General features: G+C 44.5%; 1 protein-coding gene across 2 annotated transcripts in view; it reads left to right on the plus strand.

The window, feature by feature from the left end:
- Chat (choline O-acetyltransferase) overlaps positions 1-21,897 on the plus strand; it is a 46,630-nt gene that overhangs the window by 16,736 nt on the left and 7,997 nt on the right. For both annotated transcript variants that reach the window (XM_046446762.2, XM_046446761.2), the window contains exons 7-10: positions 13,282-13,451; positions 16,285-16,385; positions 17,925-18,053; positions 20,613-20,735. In XM_046446762.2, the coding sequence (XP_046302718.1) occupies positions 13,282-13,451; positions 16,285-16,385; positions 17,925-18,053; positions 20,613-20,735 (523 nt within the window). The remainder of the gene's footprint in view (positions 1-13,281; positions 13,452-16,284; positions 16,386-17,924; positions 18,054-20,612; positions 20,736-21,897) is intronic.

The following is a 21,897-nucleotide window of genomic DNA, read 5'->3' on the forward strand; positions in this document are numbered from 1 at the left end:
CAGGTTGGGACCCACTTACTCAGATACTAGCAGCGGCTGCGCTTCAAGCCCTTCCTTTGTGCGTGATTCTGTTCCCAGTGTTTTCTGTTCAGTATTGTCACAAGTCTTCTGGGAGGTTGAGATTTCCTCCCTCTGAATAGCATAGACAGCTACATCTCCCACGGGGCGAGCAGTTCCCCACCTTTAGAGTTGATGGTAGGGCCAGGACATCCACCTCCCCACCTGAAGTCTGCACGCCCATCAGGCGGTGATGGGATTCTGAAGATGAGCTAGGGGCCTCAGGGGGGCCTGCACATCCTCTTAGGACCTCCCTCCTCACTGAGCCATGAAGCTGTGGCCTTCTTGAACCCAGGAGGAGTTAACACCGTTATCCTGGTCTGGAAATTTAATTAGACATTCGGCCTTGAGTCTGGAAGACTGCAGCACTTGTCAATTTGTAGGAAAAGGATGGCCAGCTTGGAGAGGCCCCCCGAGCCCGCTGGTTTTCCTGGATGCTGCGTGGAGATCCTGTGAACAGACCTCACAGGCAGATGCTCTTCGTTTACACAGTGCCGTAAATATTTATCCCCAGCAGCCAATTAGAGCTGAACCACTGCTTTCAAGGAGGGAACTGACAGAAGGCAGCTGCAGCTGCAGAAGGCCATGGTCATAGTTTACAAGAACTACTCAGGATGGGGGCATTTTGCTGTTTAAATATTGTCATCCAGAGCTAGGCAAGTCTGCTGATTTTAAAACCAATTACACATTAGCAATAACAGCCTCTCTGATTTAATTGGCCTAGAAATACCTGCTGCACTCTCTAGGCAATGTGATTTTCTTTCTCTGGGGGTGGGGGGTCTGGGGCCATGCTTCCTCCTCACACCCACAGTAGAAGCACTGAGGTCTTCATGGATAAGAGCATTCAGACAGGGAGGGGTGAGTGGTCCAGGGCAAAAGGGCTTGTCCTGACCTGCCCCTGTTGCTGTCTCCCGCAGCCCAGGCTTCCTGGCCTGTGACATGGAGACAGCAGCCTGACCTATAGACAGAACAGAGGGAATGGCTGCTAAGCAGATGGCCTGGTGCCTGGCACACCAAGAATGTTCACTAAATGAGAGTTCTTAATAGATTTAGGGAGATACTCTGGGGATACTTTGCCCAATGCCCTCAACCTCTCTGAAAAAAATCTGGCAAACTTGAAAATTGGAACCTGTTGAATGGGCAATACCTATGTGGTCAAAGACAGTGACCCTGGGCCTTGGGTGTAGAGGGTCATTGATCCTTGCATGCAGTCCTAGCCTTAATCAACCTCATTATCTCTAGGGTGAATTTTGCTTCCCCTACTCTTCACATATCACATGCTCTGTATGCCCACATACCAGATACCTGTTTTCTTTAATTTTTCCCTGGTCACCATCACTGTGGCCTTTTTCTCCCATTTTTTTTTTGGTGCAGTGCAATAATACCTGGGGCACAAGACATCTGAGAAGTGCTTTTTTTTTATTATCACCTACCACCCTTCTCCCAAGTTCTGGAAGAGTGAAAGATCTTCATATCCTCTGTATTTATGGGAAGGGTAGTTAGAAGCAAAAGAAAAGAAGAAAGAACATCTTGATTCTTGAGTTCTTTTTTTTTAATTAAGTTAAATTTATTTTGGGACAACTGTCAATAGGCATGCAATTGTAAGAAATAATAGAGATTGTTCGTGTTCCCAATTTCTCCAAATAATAATGTCTTGCAAAACTACGGGACAATATCACAACCAGGATATTGACATAGACAGAGTCAAGATTTATAGCGTTTTCGTCACCATAAGGATGCCCCAAGTTGCCCTTTTAAGCCACACCTACTTTTCTCCCACTCAACCCGTCTTTAGTTCCTGGCAACCAGATCTGTTCTTCACTTTTATAATTTTATTGTTTGAAGAATATTACGAAAACATAGTATGGTGATGCATGCCTGCAATCCTAACATCTCAGGAAGCTAAAGCTGGAGGATGGAAGTTCAAGGCCAGCCTGGGCAACTGAATCAGACCTTGTATCAGAAATAAAATAAAATAGAGGCCGAGGATGCTCAGTGGTGAATGCTCTGTGGCATGGAGACAGCAGCCTGACCTATAGGCAGAACAGAGAGAATGGCTGTACTGAAAAAAAAAAAAAAGAACATTTTAACTACACGTTATGTATGATTATTGGGACTGATTTTCTTTATTCAACATAATTCTTTGGAGATTCATTCAAGTTGTTACATTTGTCAATAGTTCATTCTTCTTATTGCTGAGTAGTATTCTATGGTATGACATACCAGTTTCCTCCACCACTTACCCATCCAAAGATGCCTGGGTTGTTTTCAGTTTGAGGCTATGTTTATTTACAAATAAAGCAACTGTGGACATTTATGTGCAGGGTTTTATGGGAACATAAGTTTTCACTCCAGGAAGAATACCTAGGAATGAAATTGGTAGGTCACATGATAGTTACATGTTCAGTTTTTTAAGAAACTGATAAATGTTTTCCAGAGTGACTGTACCATTTTGTGTTCCCATCAGCAATGTGGGTGCAATCCAGTTTTTCTGCATCCTTGCCAGTATTTAGTGTGGTCACTATTTTTGTTTAGCCATTCTGAGAAGTGATGTAATATCTTATTGTGGTTTTAATTTCTATTTCCCTAATGACTAATAACATTGAATGTCTTTTCATATTCTTTTGCCCATTTTTTAATTGGGTTGTTTGGAATTTTTTTATTTTTAGTTCTAAGAGTTATTTATATATTCTAGGTACCAGTCCTTTATTGAATATGTATTTTGCAAATATTTTATCCTTTTCTATAGCTTGTCTTTCCATCTTTTTCTTTTATTTTCAGTGCTGGGGATGGAACCAAGGGACTCACATATGCTAGGCAAGTGCTCTACTACTAAGATACATTCCCAGTCCATCTTTCCATTTTCTTAACAGTGTTTCAATAAGTAAAAATTTTTTATTTTGTTATGGTCCAATTTATCATTTTTTTCTTTTTATAGATCATGTTTTTGGTTTTATCTAAGGTTCTTTGCCAAAAGAATTCTTCACCAAAAGCCAAAGCTTTTCTTTCATATTTTTCTGAAAGTTATATAGTATTATATTGTATGTTTAAGCCAACAATCCATTTAAATTTATTCTTTATATAAGGTATTGGTTTTATGTCAAGGTTTTTCTTTTCTTTGCCCATGAATGTCCAGTTGGTCCAGTGCCATTTATTGAAATGCCATCCTTCCTCCATTGAATGATCTTTGTACCTTAATCAATATCAATGGGGCATGTTTTTGTGGGTCTATATTTGGATTCTCTGTTCTCTTCCACTGAGATATGTGTTTATCCCTCTGCCGGTATCACTCATGCTTGATAAAATAGTTTAATATAATTAGTCTTGAAATTAGATATACTGATTCCTCTAACTTTATTCTTTTTCAAAATTGGTTTAGCTATTCTAGCTTCTTCACTTTTTCACGTAGATTTTAGAACAACATCATCTGTATCTACAAAAAAATCCTACTGAAATTTTGATGGAAACTGCTAAACTTGTATGTCAATTTGAGGAGAACTAAAATCTTGACTATGTTGACTCTTTCGAAGTGCGAGCATGGTGTATTTCTCCATTTACTTATATCTTCTGTGTTTTGTTTTGGTATACAAGTTCCATATGTTGTTTTTCAAGATTTACACTAAAAAAACTTAATTTCTTTTGAATGATAAGAATTGGCACTGTATTTTTTAATTTAATGTCTCTGTGTTTGTCAATGATAGAAATATAATTGATTTTTATATGTTGATCTTGTATCTTGTGACCTTGCTGAATTCTTTTATTAATTCTAGGTGGGTTTCTGTTGTTGTTGTTGTTGTTGTTTGTTTGCTTTTGTAGCTTCTTTAGGAATTTCTATGTAACAAATTGTGTTACATGAAAATAGTGGCAATTTTATTTTTTCCTTTCTAATATGTAAGTCTTTCCCCCCACCCCCACCCCACCTTTGTGTGTGTGTGTGTGCCTTATTGCACTGGCCAGAACTTCTAGTACTATGTTGGGTACCAGTGGTGAGAGTAGATATTTTGGTCTTATTCCTGATCTTTAGGGGAAGGATACCTTCTTTTTCCTTTGAATATGATGTTAGCCATAGATTTTTTTTTTTTTTTTTTGCAGATGCTCTTTATGAAATTGAGGAAGTTCCCTTCTATTCTTTGTTTCTTAAGAGATTTTATCATAAATGGATGTTGAATTTTGCTAAATGTTTTTTCTATGACAGTTAATATTCATGTGATTTTTCATTTTTAATCTGTTAATATGATGAACTACATCGATTTTTTTAAAGTATTAAAACAGCCTTGCATCCCTGAGTCAAACACCACTTGAACATGGTGTATAATTATTTTTATATTTGCTTAGTTCTATTTGCTAATGTATTATTCAGTACTTTTGCACCTATGGTTATGAGGGACATTGGTCTATAGTTGCTTTGTTTTTGTACTATGTTAGTTTCGTTTTGGCATTAGGGTAATAGCAAGTTCATAAAATCAATTGGAAGTTTTCCCTCCTGTAATATTTTCTAGAAAAGAGTGTGCAGATATGGTGTTAATTTTTCTTTAAATGTTTGGTAGAGTTTTTTTGGTGAAAATCATTTGGGCCTGGAGATACATTTTTGGAGAGGTTTAAACTGACAAATTCAATTCCTTGATAGCTATAGAGGTCCAGAAGGGTATCTCAGTGGTAGAGTGCTTGCCAATATGCATAGAGCCCTAGGTTCAATCCCCAGCATCACATACACACACACACACACATACATGAATTATCTGTTTTATATTTAGTGCATGGTAGAAGTTTAAAGTTAATCTTAATTATCAGATTTTTATGTGCAGAATTGTTCAAAGTATTCTCTTATTCACTTTTGGTATCTATAGGACCTAAAGTGATATCCTCCATCTTGTTCCTGATATAGGTAATGCATTCTCTCCCTCCCCCTGACCCCGCCTCCCCCTCTTCTCCCTCTTGTCTCTCTCATTGGTCTTGCTAATAATTTGATTGATCCTCTAAAAGAACCAAGTTTATTTTCTTTTTATTGATTTTCTTTCTTTCTTTTTCCCCCTCTTTTCCATGATTTCTTTCCTCCTACTTTTCTTTTTCTAGTTCTTTTTTTAAAATATTTTTTTAGTTATAGATAGACACAGTACCTTTATTTTAATTAATTATTTATTTTTAGGTTGTACTAAGGATTGAACCCAGTGCCTTACACTTGTCAGGTTAGCGCCCTACCACTGAGCCACAACCCCAGCCCCTTTTTCTAGGTTTTTGTGGTGAGAACTTACATTGTTGATTTGAGACTTTTCCTCTTTTCTAAGGGAGCATTTAATACTATAAATTTCCTTTATCTTAATATTTTAGCTTCATCTCACAAATGTTGACATGACATGTATATTTTAATTTTAATTTATTTCAGTGTATTTTTAAAATTTCCCTAAAATCTCCCTTCACAGATTATTGAAGTATGTTGTTCTGTTTCTAAATGTTAAACATTTTTCATGTTATTTTTCAGTTTTTTTTAAATTTCCACTTTGCTTCCACTATGATCAGAAACAAACACATTTTGTATTATTTAAATTATTTTCAATTTTATGAGGTTGTTTTATCCCTGGAGGTAGTATCTCAACCTATGTTTCATGGATGCTTAAAAAAAATGCATTCTGCTGTCACTGAACAAATGTTCCATAAGTGTCAACTAGATCCTGTCAATTGATGGTGCTGAGTTCTATGTCCTTACTAAATTTCTGTCTAGTTGTTCTATTAGTTGTCAACAGAGAGGTGTTGAAGTCTCCAACTACAATAGTGGATTTATCTATTCCTTCTTTTAATTCTGTTAGTTTTTGCTTCACACATTTGTGATATTTTTGGTACACATGAATTTATGATTGCTTTATGGACTTACCCTTTTTTTAAAATTATTTTCCCCTTATGACTGATTCATTTCTTTATTCTGAATTTTACTTTATCTGCCATTAATATAGTGATTCCTGCTTTCTTCATGATGTTTGCATGATAGATCTTTTTCTTTCTTTTTACTCACAACAAACCTATATCATCATATTTGATGGGAGTTTCTTATTAACAGCACAGATCTGGGTAATGTTTTAATATAATCTACCAATATTTGTTTTCTAATTGGTATATTTAGATAATTTACACTTAATGCAATAGTTTATATGTGAGAGCTAAACTCTGGCATTTAAATTTTTGTTTTTGTTTTGTTTTTAATTTTTGTTTTCTCTTTTTAAAATATTTTATTTAGAGACAGGGTCTTGCTGAGTTGCCCATGGCCTCACTAAGTTGCTAAAGCTAGGTTTGAATTCATGATCCTCCTGCCTCAGCCTCCTGAGCTGCTGGGATTACAGGCATGCACCACTGAGCCCAGCCTTCTAAGGGAGATATTTCCAAAAGATATTTTTACCTGGATTTAGAATTCTGTGTTGACAGTTATTTTCTTTCAGAACTTGAAAAATGTGTGCCACGTCCTTCTGTCCTCTACTAAGAAATCTGTTGTCATTCCAATTGCTTTCTCCTGTCGACAGAGTATCATTTTTCTCTCACTGCTTTCAAAATTTTTCTTTGTCTTTGGTTTTCAGAAGTTTGACTATGATATTTATTAATATGTACATCTTTCAACATATCCTGTTTCAGGTTTTGTCAGTTTCTTGAATCTTTAGGTTTATGATGTCTTTTGACAAATTTGGGGACATTTTTTGCCATTGTTTCTCTGTGTACTTTTCCACTCTGCTCTTTCTCCTCTCTTTCTGGGAATTTGATGACATGGATGCTAGATCTTGTGTGCCACAGTTTTCTTAGGCTTATTTGTTTATTTATTTATATTTTATTTTTCTAATCTATTTCCTTTGTTGTTCAGATTGGGTAATTTCCATTGTTCTAGCTTCAACCTCCCTATTTTCTTCTCCACCCCCTAAATTCTACTCGAGTCTATCCACTGAGCTTCTTACATTGGTTATCATATCTTTCATTTCTAAAATTTCTATTTGACTCTTTATATCTCCTCTCCCACCCTCTGCTGAGATTTATAATGCTTTGCCAAGACTTTATGGTTTTTTTCATATGTTTCAAATTTCTTCAGAATTGTTTGACATATTTTTTATATTTATTGGTTTAGAATTATCTGTCACATAGTCCTAACATATCTGTCACATAGTCTAACATATCTGTCATCTCTGTTGAGTTAAAACTTGGATGTATGATGTTCTGGGACTCTAGAGCTTATTGAAACCTACTCTTTTTAAGCTCGCTCACTCTGACACTGCTGCAGCAGGTAAAAACAGAAATCCAGGGTCTTCACTTGGGCTCTATCAATACTCTAGGACAGGTAGTTCTTATTGCTGCTGAGTGGGGATTCCTGCTCCCTATGTGGTCTCTATTAATACTGGTCAGACAGGGTCCAGGGGACTAATTACCATCCAGTAGAGATGAAGTCTAAGTTTCCATATGATATCATGCCTTCTCTGATAGCCCCAGAGGTTGAGATGCCTCATTATGGACCAGTGATGGTACAAAGTCTAGGCTACCCGCTGGCTTTTGCTGGCAGTAAATGGTGGAGGGTTGGGATTTGAGGTGTGTGTGTGTGTGTGTTTGTGTAGAATGACAGTCTTTCCTGTGATATTTAACTGAACAAGAATAGCTATTATCTATAAGTCTATATCTTTCCAGGTTGCCTCCCATCACACCCAACCCCCTGTTCCCTGGACATAGAGAACAGGCTTTTGTTGAGATTTTTTTTTTTCCATTTTGTTTTCTATGCCTACTTGAGAGTTTATGTTGCTGGCTTTTCCTCTTCCAAGTGTGGGGTATTTTAGTGGGAAAAATACCCTGTATATTTGTGTGCTCAGGTTGCCATCACAAAAATGCCATAGGCTGGGTGGTTTAAACAACAATAAAGGTGCATTTCTTATAGTTCTAGAGGTTGGAGGTTGAAGATCAAGGTATTGGCAGTGGTGGAGTCTCCTGAGGCCTCTGTCCTTAGCTTGCTGTCTTCTCTCAATCTCTTCACATGGCCCTTCTCTGTGCACACATCTTTGGTCTTTCCTTCTTCTTATAGACACCAGTCCTAGTGGATTAGAGCTCCACCCTTATGATCTCATTTAACTTGAATTACCACTGTAAAGGTCCTACCTCAAAATGCACTCACATTAGAGGTCTGGGATTCAATATATGAATTTGCAGAAGACACAATTCAGTCCATTACACCCACAGAACTGTCTCCATATTGTTTTGGTCCTGAGGTCCCAGGCTGGTCTGTTTTCCTTCCTCTGACTTCCAGATTCATGTTTGTTTTAAATGTAACATCCAGGGGGGGCTGGGGTTGTGGCTCAGTGGTAGAGTACTCACCTAGCACATGTGAGATGCTGGGTTCAATCATCAGCACCATATAAAAATACATAAAATAAAGGTATTGTATCCAACTACAACTAAAAAAATATTTTTTAAAAAGTGTAACATCCAGGGTTTACAGTGGGAGGAATAGAGAAAAGCCTACTCCATCTTCCTGGAAGCCAAAGACCTGCTGCCTTGAACTTTTTAAAGGGTGCTTTTGTAACTTAAGTCAATGCAGTTCTAATTTGCAAGAACCATTTGCAATGAGCAAGAAATAATTTTGTTGGACTCTCAGTCTCTGGGGATTATTGGGAACATAAAAATCACCCTCCAGGCCATGGAGCAGGGAAGAATATGGGACTTGTGATGGTAGATTTACTTCCCCAAAGGTGATACAATTCCTTCACCAGGGGAAGAAAGCTGTTCAGATGGAGTTGCCAAGGGATTAGAAGCTTTATGCTTTTGAAGAGGAGGTCAGTACCTCCATCTCCCTGTGTGATGGGGGACAGTCAGCATAGTAGAAATCTGACCTGTGCCCATTTCCCTGGTAACAGATCAAGGATGACAAGTGTCCTAGAGAGGACTATGTATGTCCTTATGTGCTCATGCACCGATGTGCATGTTAAAGAGCAGCAACACAGAGTCATGCAGCCCTTCAAAGACAGAGATACTAGATGTGCCTGTTATCTTTGCTCACCTGAGTCAGTCTTAAAGCTTTCGACCTCTAACAGAAGCCTCAGGGGTTCCCAAGGCCTTTTAGTCTCTGGAATTTCCGCACCATCGAAGCTGTCAATGCCCTGAGTATGGGTGTCAGGGCAAGCTCCTCTTTTAACTCAACTCACATACCTCACTATTAAGCAGGGCCTCCTTGAAGAAGATTGATTTACCACATTAAGTGAGCCCCGATATGCTCCATGAGGATGCCACAAGACAAACAGCTCCTGCCGTGTGCCTTCATCCCACCGCCCTGTGTTTCCATTACATTTGGGCCAGAGTCATGGTGGATGGGTTTGGGTGTAGTTCATTTTCTGCCTTACACGATAAACTTGTCAGCATTTGAACGATCAGCACTTGTATGCAGGGAGTTCATTTGCAAGGCCACCTGGTTTCTCAGCTCTGTCCTGCTCCCATTTCACTCTGTCTAATGAGCCAGGACCTGGCTTCTGTTGAGCAGCACTGAGCTGCTGGGCCCTGCACAGCCTGCAGGAGATGGCAAGACCTCAGCCACTCCTCAGGCATCCTTTTCTCCTGCCTGGAGGAGGCTGGGGCACTGATGCCCAGAGGACAGTCCTTTCTTGCTGCCAGCCTTGTGATGCCCAGAAAGTCTTTCCTTTACTTTCCAGGGTTGTATCAGGTTCCTCCAGCCTCCTAGCAGGTCAGGCTTGCTGTGGGCTTTCTAGGGAGCTGCAGCTTGTCCACCCCACACTGATCTTAGGGCTGTTTCCAAGAAATCTTGGTGAGGCCAGATACCCAGCAGGCTCTTGGAGCTCAGCAAGGCATAGCCAACAGGGCTAAGGTGTGCAGCTTTTGAGTTGCCCATGGTCCCTGCCTGGCCTCCAGGTCCACACCCTTCCTATGCTGCCAGGCATTTTTGACTCTACTCTGACCATTTTAACCTTGGTCCAATCTTCTTTGGTGACTCCCTGTTGTTGCTGAGCCTAACATTCACAGCCCTTGATGATCTGCTCCCAACACAAGCATTGGAGTTCAATGCCTGGGATCAAACCTACTCCTCCCTCTTACTGGATGATTATTATCATCCCCCATTTACAAGTGAGGCCTTGGAAATTGCCTAAGGTCAAGATATTTGGTTTCTCTGTTTCTCACTTGCAGATGAGACATGACAATGATGTCTACTGCATATTCACCAACATGCATGCTTAGGTTGGTACTGACACATCATAGGTGCTCAAATAGGTTGGCTAATAGCCTCACATCATTGTTTTTCCAGTCACCTCTAAATCCTCCAGCCTCCATCCATAAGCTGGAGGCCAAGCTCTACCTGCAAGCCAAGGGTCTGCTCCCAGTCCCCCAAGCCTTTCCCCATACTGTTTTCTCCTTCTTGACACATCACTGTCTTCCTCTCTGCATATCTGAATCTGACTGAGGCCTGTCCAAGACCTTACCATACTGTGAAGGCACAGGCTAGTCTGCAAGCCCAAGGGGATGCCCGGCACAGAGCTTGGTGCAGGACTGACTGAGCACCATGGCCATCTGCAGAGATGCCTACTGGAGGGGAAGGGGCAGGGGGCAGAGGAACTTTGCAGAGGAAAGGGAATCCCTACCTTGTTTTCAGCCTCACCCCCAGCCTGCACTCCCCCACCATCCCTGATGTTTGATGCCCCAAATATAGTGTTTTCCTGTTCTTGAAGAACCATGGACCTTTCTCATTAGCTAGCAGAGCTCCTCCAGGCCCTTCTCTGTGCTGAGTTCACACATCTCAGCCCCACCCAGGCCAGACCAACAGAAGCACACTGAAGTCCATTACGAACCATGGACACTTTCCTGTGCCAACCTTGTATAGAGGTCCAGGTCTTGTCCTTGATGAGCTCACAGACATGGGAACGGCATCAGATCAGTGCTCAGGGGGCTGCATGTGCTGGACAGCAGTGACTGCCTGAAGTGTGGGGCTGTGGGTCTGGCAGGGTCACATGCCATACAGTAGGAGGCAGTGGGCATAGAGAGAGCTGGTCCAGCCCTGGACTCAGGTACTGTGGGAGTCCATCCTGGCTGGTAAAGTGAGGCCTTCATGTCTGTACTGAGCTGGCTGCAGAGCCAGTTGTATTCTGGGTGTCAGGAGTCCTTGAGGATAGGGCCAGCACTGCTAGGGGATCAGGGAGCTCAAAAGAGATTAACCAGCAGGATTTGATAGGCAGAATAGGAGAAGGGCCCTGGTGAGGAAATGGAATGTACACAGGTGACCAGGGGGTACAGGTGGTTGACCATGAGGTCAATGCAGGAGTATAATGGGACAAGGGAGACAGGAAGCAGGAATGGATGAATGGATGTCCCAAAGATGGGTTGGCTCCCCAAAGTGGAAGGCCTGCTGTGGGGTACATCTCATTCCCCAAAGATTTGCAAATAGAGTAAAGGAATAAGTGGGGACTGGTGACACCTTTCATTCAAGGACATCTGTGGACACCTCTCATGAACCTGAAGAAATCACCTGGGCAGAGCAGGAACCAGCACAGGTGGCCACATATCCAGCAGCTATTGAGAAGACCCATCACAAGAAATTAGGATCGAGCAACCACATTGGGGGTTGAGGGGAGGTGTACACCACATGCTTGAAGAAGGTAAAATGGAGGTGACAGCTCCAGCCACTACATGTGCGTTCCAAGCAGCAGGAGGGAGGAAAGTAGGGAGAAGGGCAGAGAGTGCGGGGTAGTTACCTTTAAGGAGATTTCCTAGAAGCTGTAATATAGTATTTCTAGATCTTGTTGGCAGAATTTAGACACTTGGTAGCTCCTAGTTGTTAAGGAGACTGGGAAATGTAGCTTTAACTGGTAATTTCTGTGCCAAGCTAAGTACCAGGGGTCCTATGAATAAGGGGAGAAAGGAGGCCTGGCATGCAGCTAGGAATCTCTGCCACACAATGGCCATTTGTTTCCCAATACCATGCACTTTGTCTTCCCATGCATAGAGCACTCCCAGCCCTTCCCTGGGGCTGAGGGAGGCTAGTTTCCCTGCACCAGATCTTATCGCTATATCTAGCCCCAAGCTCAGGATCTTGGGAGATGTGCAGCCCTGTCCTGTGGGTCTTGATGTGGCTCCTTAGAATTTTGAACTTAATATTAAACTTTGATTTTAGTGGACTTTAAAAATTTTGGTGGACTTTCAACCAAAAGATAGGTTGTCTGTTCCCACACTCACTCAGTATGGGATGGTGGAGAAAGCACGGCACCAACACAAAAGAGACTTCAGTTTGGAAGAAGGGCAAACACTTCCAGCAGCAGCAGCCACTGGCATCTGTAATCAGGCCCCATCAGGAGATTTAAAAAAACAAAAAAACAAAACAAAAAAAAAAAACCTATGTTTGGTGGAAGAATCACAGGGTAGCCCCTCTGGCTGGCCTGACTCCACTTTCCAGGAATAACCTTGTGCTCAGTATCCTCTGTGGAGAAGTCAAGACCCCAGTGCTTAACTCCCCCTCCAGAGGAGCCATCCTTGTCTAAGTTCCTCCAGTGCCACTGTGGTGGTGGGGGGGAGCACTATTTGGGGGCCCGCATGGCTTTCAAAAAGCCCTTCCTGTAGGATAATGCCCAGCAGCCTGAGAATTTTTTAAAGCAAGCTGTAGGCCAGGCTTGGGGCTCCCAAGTGACATGTTTCTTGCACACCTAGTGGCTTTTAGTTTATTTGTCTTGATGAGTTAGTTCCACATGCCTGAAATGGCCCCAGATGATCATCCAGATGCAGGTTCAGGGGCAGCCTGGCCCTTCTGTCTATGATTCTGACTCCAAACCATGAACTGGAGAGAGGGGCAAGCAGAACCTTTCCTTCAGATTTTTGCATGAAATTATTGCCTAATTTTAAAACTTCAACCACTAATTTAAATGTTTGAAAATCATAGTTCAAGACAAATAAACATGCCTATGCATAGGTATGGCTCAAGGGTGCCCAAGTGGAGGATGAATTAGGGTCCCTCTGCAACGGGGGCTGAACTGAGGGTCCAAGTATATCTCTTTTTACCCTAATAGGGAGGACCAATGGTGCACACACTGGAGGTAGAACTGGCCACAGCTGAAGGCCAGGACTCTTGCAGAGACCACTAGGGTAGGATAAAGGTTCAGGACAGTCTAGCTGACTTCACTGCCCTCCTAAGGTTTTCAAGGCTGCCCTCAGTGTGTGGGCTCTGGAAGGGGGACCCCAGGCCTGGGGCAGGTGCTGAAGCCATGTTTGCCTGTCCTACAGACTCCACCAACCGGGACTCGCTGGACATGATCGAGCGCTGCATCTGCCTGGTGTGCCTGGATGCCCCAGGTGGTGGGGAACTCAGTGACACCAACAGGGCACTCCAGCTCCTTCATGGAGGAGGCTGCAGCAAGAATGGGGCAAACCGCTGGTATGACAAGTCCCTGCAGGTAAGTGTCCCCTTCTGCAGAGCCAAGTCCAGCACTGTCAGCCAGCACATGCATCCACTGGCTTCTGTACCCAGGGTGCTGGATTTGGTGGGGGTGGGGCAGCTGAAGGGTCCTGAGATGTGCTATTGCTGTCACCTCCAGGAGTAAGTAACTGAGCCCAGCTGAAAATCCCAGCCTCCTGCAGCTTGTGCCAGGAAGATCTGGGTCACACCTGGGTCTCATCCCCCACCCCCATCATACACTGTAAGGTGGGAACATAAAAGCTATGGGAGACTGCCACATTTCTACCAAATAAATCCCCAGCACATTGATCGAGAATCATGTCAGCTTTTCCTAATGGCTACCACCTGGTTTCAACATACCTTCCTTAATCCTTGAGAAATGGGGCAGCCTAGCATCCATGCAGAAGAAAAGTCCTCAAATGAAACCAAATAATTCATGTTTTCTCATTCACATGACATCATCCTAGAACACAATATGTACTTCCACCTAGAGGAAAACCCCCAGGCAGGTGAGGAAGAAGTGGAACTTAGGCCATTCATTCCTGTTCTCCATCTTTTCTTCCCTCAACTTACCATTCCCAGATCTGCTCGTGTTCAGTTTTAAAGCTACTATACTCAGTAAACCATTTTAAAAAGCAGGCAAACCATGGCTCCTCTTCGGCTTGGCATGGCTCAATTTGGTGAGCACTTCTTAGGAACACCTCGTTTTTCAATCTCTGTCCCTGTGTTATCCTTTTTGTTGGTTTGCGTTGTCAATTCTGTTGTTTCTGATGGGTTCTCCTGCCAGTGTGCTGGCTGTTTTAGCTGTCACAGTGTAGCTAACTGCTTGTGATCTTTCATGGAGCAGCTGTAGAATGAAATGATATAATGGATGCCCAGGATGAGGAACATAATAAGCCTTGGGAGCATCTTTTTTGTTTTGTTTTGTTTCAGTTCTGGGGATTGAACCCAGCAGGGGCATTTTACTGCTGAGCTACATCCCCAGCCCTTTTTTATTTTGAGATAGAATCTCGCTATCTTGCTGAGGCTGGTCTCGAACTCATAATCCTCTTGAGTAGCTAGCATTGCAGGCATGTTCCACCTCACCCAGCAATGAGCAGTTTTTAAAAGATACTGTTTTCCTCCCTTCCTTTGAGTGGCAGGGACAGAAGGCATTAATGTGGAGAGTCTGTGCTGGCCTCCAAGTGGCTTTCATAGGCAGGACAGCTTATCAGATGAGCCAGGAAGTCCAGAGAAGCTCCATCAATCTGAATTTGAGAAGATGAAGGATGAGTCTCGGCACAGAAAGGCAGGGAGTGGTAGGAGAAAGAAAGAGAAAAGTCAGCAAGGGATGTCTTTTGAGAGAAGTTCTGTGGGAAGTTAGTTAATTTTCTTTTCATTTGTAGAATAATAGTAAAGATTCCAGTATGTGGCATTCAATAGGAAAGACTGGAAAGAAGCCCTGGGGTGTGTGTGATATGTTCTGGTTCCCTGAAAGAGATTTCAAGAGCTTGTTGGCTTCCTTCCTTCCTTCCTTTCTTCTTTCCTTCCTTCCTTCCTTCCTTCCTTCCTTCCTTCCTTCCTTCCTTCCTTCCTTCCTTCTTTCCTTCCTCCCTCCCTCCCTCCCTCCCTCCCTCCCTCCCTCCCTTCCTCCCTCCCTCCCTCCCTCCCTCCCTTCCTCCCTCCCTCCCTTCCTTCCTTCCTTCCTTCCTTCCTTTCTGTAACAGGGATTGAACCCAGGCATTTAACCACTGAACCACACACCCCAGCCCTTTTTATGTATTTAATTTTGAGAAAGGATCTCACGAAGTTGCTGAGGCTGGCTTTGAATTTGCAGTCCTCCTGCTTCAGCTTTCTGAGCTGCTGAGATTATAGGTGTGCACTTTGGCACCCAGTGAGCTTTTATTTGTTTGTTTGTTCCATTAGGGATGAAGGACTTGTGTCTCCTCGGTGTGATGAACCACATGCCAGACCCACTTTGAGTTAAATTTTAAGAACCAAATTTTATCTCTCTTATCATCTCCTCCTATACCTTTTGCACTGATTATGGTCCTTTCACAAGTAAGATAAATATAGTTTTGTAAAGTCATTAAAAAAAAGTCAAGTAATCTTTATGGTGTCTATGGATCCTACTCCTTTTCTCTAATCTCATCTTAATCCTGGGAGCTGAGCCGAGCTGGGCTGAGCTGGGCCTATATTAAGTGAAGCAATCTGAAGTCCAAAGATCCAAAGCATCTTGCTGAAGCTCTCCCCACTCCCCTGGCAGCAGCAGAACTGAGAACCGGGTTCCTGGCAGCGAGGAGCAGAGCATCCTCAGTATACCTTGCCTTCACCCCTGTCAAGGGGTATTTTATTTCTCCCTAGGAATTTGCTTACTATCCAGATCAGATCATCATCTTCATTCATTTGTTCATTGCAATAACCCAGCACCTATTCTGGAGTGAACACGGGTCTAGATCCTGGGAATAAAATCAGTCGTGGCCAAAACAAACAGGGTTCATCAGGCAAATGATCACAGTAAAGATGGTGTCTGTGACGTGTGCAACGAAGGGGAAACGAGGCAGAGAAGGAGCTCCACGTGTGCTCACTAGGAACCCCTGGACTGCCTCATTCAGGGAACATGGGGGTCTCCTTTGCACTTAGCTTTTATGGTAAAGAGGTCGCGCAGTGTAGAGCTGTCTGAGACTCACATGCAGTGGCTCAGGGCACTGCAATCACATGCAACATTCTCTTTAGGAAATAAAGTACCTTGGAGGAGAGGTACCCCAAGACGCCAGGGGAACCCGACCTGGAGCCAAGGCTGGTATGAAAGGCTGACTCCCAGAGGCTCACCTCTCTCTTCCCTGTTGCAGTTTGTGGTGGGCCGAGATGGCACCTGTGGCGTGGTGTGTGAACACTCCCCATTTGATGGCATCGTTCTGGTGCAGTGCACAGAGCATCTGCTCAAACACATGTGAGTCCAGGGGCAGAACACAGGAAGATCACCCAGAGCTGCCACACCAGGCCAGGAAAAACTGGGGTGGCACCAGAGAGGGGCTCTGTGTCCATCTGGAAAATGGCTTAGTAAAAGATGTTTGGGGGGGAAAGCAGCTTAAATGTGGGCCAGATGGAAGTTGTAAACTGGACAAGAGATGTAGGGCCAGCAGGGAGAGGTGGGCAAAGAATTGTCAGGAACATCTGCTTTAGTCCAGGAAGCTCAGACCAATACCTGCTGTTTGTCCTGAGTCAGGACTGGGCCAACTACTGACCCACACAGAGGGAGGTCTCTGAGTGACAACTATTCCCTCCCCAGCCTGGGTCTTCCCCAGCCTCTGAACTCTGCTTCTCTATTCCTTCAACACACTGCATTTTTTCTTCCTTTTAGTTTTGATCATTTTCTTCTAGCACCTTCTCCCTGGTTCTAAATTCTCAATCTCTTTCACAGAACTCTTTGGGATCACTAAAACCCAAACCAATCCTTGAAAATAGAACAACAGCTTGCTCCTATATTTCTCTCCAAGTCTTATGTAAATCTTATTGGTATAACATGACCGACAGGAAAAAAATAAAAATAATGTGTTTTGTAGTCAGGCAGAACTGAATAGAATCATGCTCTGCCTCTTACAAATTTTGGTGGTCTCTCTGAGCCTCAGTTTATTCATCTGTACAGTGGTTTGTTACAGAGCGAGGACCTGCCACAGAACCAAGGAGCCAAGGCAGCCATAGCAGTCTTCTCTCATGAATTGTTGCCATCATACCAGAAAAATTTCAGACATGACACTTAATGTAGTAGACATGAGTTTATTAGAAAGATTAGGAAAAAAGAAAAGGGGACACTCTCAAGGGAAAGAGTGGGTCCTCTCAGAGATGAGAAGGAAGTTCATACCCACTCTTGCCCTTCAGTTTTAATGGGGGTCCCAGAGATGTTTCTAGAAAGTCCTACCCAGGTCTATCCCTTGACTTTTGACTGACAGCAGGATTGCCTCAAACTTCCAAGTCCCCACTGAGCATGGTTAACAGTCCAGGGCAACTCTAGGTTGCTTTGGTCCACGTTGACTGGTTCTAATTAGAACTTGTTCTTATAGATTTTATGGTTGGGAGAATTATCCTTATCTCCCTGAGTTCCCTATTTAAGGGTCACAAAATTCCCCCCTCTAAGATAACTTGTGTTCCTCTTATTGGCTTTTTGGGCCTGCATTTCTTTTGCAGATAACAGGTTGTTTGCTGGGGAATGTAACATGCTTCTGACTTAAGACTGGCAGGCTGCAGGTAAATTGGTTTTTAACAGAAAGCATATGGGGGTCAGCACAGTAGGCCCAGTTTATTAGATTATCCCCTTAACTTCAAGCTCCCACCACTCATAGCTATCTGTTACCTATCAGTTCGGGGCAGCTTATACCCTCTGAAACTCCAAGGCTGCACCAACCAATAGTTAAGATGATTGCAGTGGCAGAGGAACAATGCTGTCCTGCAGCCCTCCAAGCCTCAGGAGGTGGTCCCTTTGTGCTCACAGGATGAAGAACAGCAAGAAGCTGGTCCGAGCAGACTCTGTCAGTGAGCTCCCAGCTCCCAGGAGGCTGAGGTGGAAATGTTCTCCAGAAATTCAAGGCCACCTAGCCTCCTCGGCTGAAAAACTTCAACGGTAAGAGAAACTCAAAGTCTCCTCCAGGGTCATCCTCCAGGGGCTGCCTGGAGTTGCCCCTCCCCCAGCTGCTGATGCACCCTGGAAGTTTCCAAAGACCCCAGCAACTCGGCCTCCCCTCCAGGGCCCACCCCACCCCCACCCCTCATGGAAATGTAGTCAAACTAAAAGGGAGTTATAACTCTCAGGAAATAACCTTGCTGAAGTATCTGTCATTTCCATAAAATGCAAACGTGGAGCTATTTTTTTCTGCAGGTTTCACCTGACTGAGCAGAGTCAAGGCCAGGAAATCATCCCCTGCTTTGGGAGAGTAATAAACAACTGGTTTGAATAGGTCATTTGAATCCAAGCTATTCAATTTGCTTGAGTTTACACTGCAACTTGACAAGGGGGGCCTTTCTCCCTGAGGGGAGAGGGTGGTTCAGGCCCTAACGGGACCCAGGCAGGAGGGAGCCAAGAAGGAGGGCCAGGGACAGCTGTGAGCCCTTCTGGGTAGGCTTTGGCCAAGGACAGTTGTAATGTGTGGTGGGAGCTGGGGACTGGCAACCATATCTGGACAACTGTAGTTGTTCATTTCTTCATTCAGTAAGTGAGTATGAATGTAGGAATTCATTCATCAACTCACTTATTCATCAAACATGTGCAAAGCTCTAGTTTGAGCCAGAACTGTGGCAATGCTTGGGAACACAGAAATTAATGTGCCATGAAGCCTATCCTCCATAATTTTAGTGGAGGAAGCAGATTCCAGGACCAAATGTGTGAAGTAGGAAGATAAGTGCCCAGATGAAAGAGAGGCATATAGACCTGAACCCACAGAGAGATAGAAATTGAACGGTGCCTGGACAGTGAGCAAGGGCTTTGCAGAAGTGGGCCTTCAAGGATGAATAGGAGTTCCAGGGGCAGGTAGATGGGGAAGAGGTAGAAAGGAAGACTGTTCAAGCTTGTACCAGTTCTTAAATATCCAGGCTGGTCTGGAGATCAGCAAAGGCAGAATGGCCAGAATTAGGGCACAGAAGGGAAAGTGGGGCCATACTGTGGAGAACTGCACTGTCCTCATATTATGGGCTCTGGAGCTTGCCCTGCTGGAGGTGATAAGCCCCTGGAGGAACTTGTGTGGAGAAACTTGCAGGAGCCAGGAAGGAGACTGTGGGGATAGCACAGATGATAAGGACAGGGTATGGTCAGGCTGGGAGGCCCAAAGATGGAGATGATTGTTTTACTGAGAGCTGCTGTGGAGGCTGCTTAGCTTTAGCAGGGCAGAGCAGAGGTCTCAGGATTTCTATAGAATGATCCTGACATCTCAATTTCACAGGGTGGTTTCGGGGGATAAGTGGGCTGCCAGAGGAATAAGTTGGTGGGCCTATGAGTCCTGGGGGAAGAAGGAGCCTGCTCACTTTCAGGTCCCCAAGCAGGCCCATGTGCTCGCAAGGCCCCTGGCTCCTCTTTCTGGAGACCAAGGTAAGGTCTGTGGGTGGGGAATCAGGAGGATCCCTGGGGGTCCTGAGCAGCCCCTGGAAGGGGGATGAGGTTTGAATGGGCAGAGCCCTGGGGAGGAGGTTTCCAAGTGGCTATGGTGACAGAGCTCAGTCTGTCCAAAGAGTTTGTCAAAGGCCAGGCTGAGGGGCAAATACTGAGGAAACTGGGTCCCCTCTAAATCTGTTTGTGTCCCCAGCACCTGATGGAGCCCCTTGAGAGCTGAGCTCCTGTGAGGCAGGGATAATTCAAGGAGGCCCAAGAGAGCACACTAAGGCCCAAGGGAGGGTTTGAGCAGGGGTTGGGCGGCATTCCCAGCGCTTTGTGCTCAGGCAAGAATAGGGGTAGAAGGTGTGGACCTTGCTCCTTTGGGCAGTCTGAAAGAGGAGACTGGTTTATTTAAGGGTGGCTGGAGCTTAAGATTCTCATGTAGACTTAGGGAAGTTTCCTATTACTCTGATAAAGACCCAGGCATATCATGGATAAACCAGGTTTTCAGCCACTGTTAAAGCTCCAGATGAGTAACCCTTACTAAGGTGACTGTGACAAGCAGTCAGGCAGGCTGCAGGACCTTCTTCCCTACAGGACACTGAGGATGAGTCTTGGTGAGGTAACGCTGCTGGCAGCCAGTTAAGAAATGAGCTCTGCTAGGGTAGCCAGAGATGAGTCCACAGTGATGTTAGCCACACCTTCTTACTTGGGTCAAATGAATGGCCTCTGTAGGCCTACTTTGTGGGCAGCAGGCTGCTAGGATTTGGTTTGTGGGCAGTGCTGGCCCTGCCTATGCAAATATCGCTAATTCCCCATGCTTCTCCCTGCCTTGTTATGCAGCTAGGACCATGTCCCTGCCAGAGCAGAGCCACCCCCTGTCCAGCTGAGCTCATCTGCCCAGGACAGCCCTGGTCCTGCACACTTATATAGGTCAAGGCATGTCTCTGACACCCCAGCATATTCCTGGTGGACAGGGACTGTGTCCTCATCTTCTGGAGGACTAAGATGTGAGCCAGGAGTGAGAAACTTGGGTGGGCTCTGTGGTATATGCATTTTATTTTAACATGCAATAAAAGTATCTTTTCTTTCCTACAGAATAGTAAAGAATCTTGACTTCATTGTCTATAAGTTTGACAACTATGGGAAAACATTCATTAAGAAGCAGAAATGCAGCCCTGATGCCTTCATCCAGGTGGCCCTACAGCTGGCCTTCTACAGGTGAGCAAAGATGAGATGGACCTGAGTCCGAGTGAGTTGATGGACAAGGTGCTTCTGGAGTCTAGAGGGAGAGCTGGCTTTCTGGGGGCCCAGTGGGCTGGGGATGACCAAAGCAAGCTGCATAGAGGAAGTGCCACTGAACTGGGTTTTGAGTAAAAATCCAACCTCAAGAAAGAAAAAGAAGGGTGTCTCAGTCGGGGAACTGCCTGAGCCATGGCACAGAGCTCAAAGGGCCTGGCATGCAGAGCTAAGGAGAGCCAGGCAGGTGAGGAGGACCACAAAGTTATGGATGCTGCTCTGCATCTCGACTTTACCCAGCCCACCTGAGTTCCTGTGGGGGCAATCTGCTCCTCCCCAGTTCCCCAACCTTGATAAAGAAATGAGACCAACAGTCCCCTAGTTGGTCCTGTCAAGGATTTGGAACTAATTCTTGATTCTACCTTTTCTCTCACCCCCACCCCCCACCCTGCCACTTCTCCATGTCAGTTCTCCAAATGTCTCTCAAGCCCATTCTCTGCCCTCCACTGCCACTGCCATCAGCCCCTCCCAAGCTAATTTTATCCCTGGCTTAACCCACTGCAGCACACTCCCTAGGGCTCTCTGTTCCCCCTCTTGTCCCCTGTAACCCCCACTTCATGAAATATGAACTATGAAATCTGCAAACCAGACTTCATCCCTTACCCCCTTGAAACTTCCTGGTGGCTTCCCACCATGCTTCAGACCCTCCTGCAAGCTCTCTTCTAGTTCTAGAACTTTGCCCTGCCTATGCCTCTGCCCTCCCACCCCAGTCACCTCCAGCCCAAGTGTCAGCCCTCAGAGGTCTGTCTGGACTCTCTTACCTGAAGTAGCCACCCTGGGCTCTCCCTTGCCACCCAGTTCTGTCATACCTCATTGTCCCCTCAAAAGTCCACCCAGTGCAGGAGGGCTAAGATACAGGGGCATGACTTGCTGTGTGACTCTGGGTGATCCCTATCCCTTTCTGAGCTCTGTATCTTTTTTGCTCTCTCACCCTCAACACTAAGGATTTTATTGACTGGTAGGAAAGGGGGTGTGCCAGCCAAGCTGCAAACCTGAGGATCCTTACCTTGTTCTCACACACAAGGAAAGAAGTGTCCCTTGATTGTCGTGGGGAGTAGCTACTGTTATTCTGGCCACTATCATG

The sequence above is a fragment of the Marmota monax genome, unplaced genomic scaffold (assembly GCF_021218885.2).
Source record: "Marmota monax isolate L192 unplaced genomic scaffold, Marmota_monax_Labrador192_F-V1.1 WCK01_AAM20220418_F8-fsc00207, whole genome shotgun sequence".
Taxonomy (NCBI): domain Eukaryota; kingdom Metazoa; phylum Chordata; class Mammalia; order Rodentia; family Sciuridae; genus Marmota; species Marmota monax.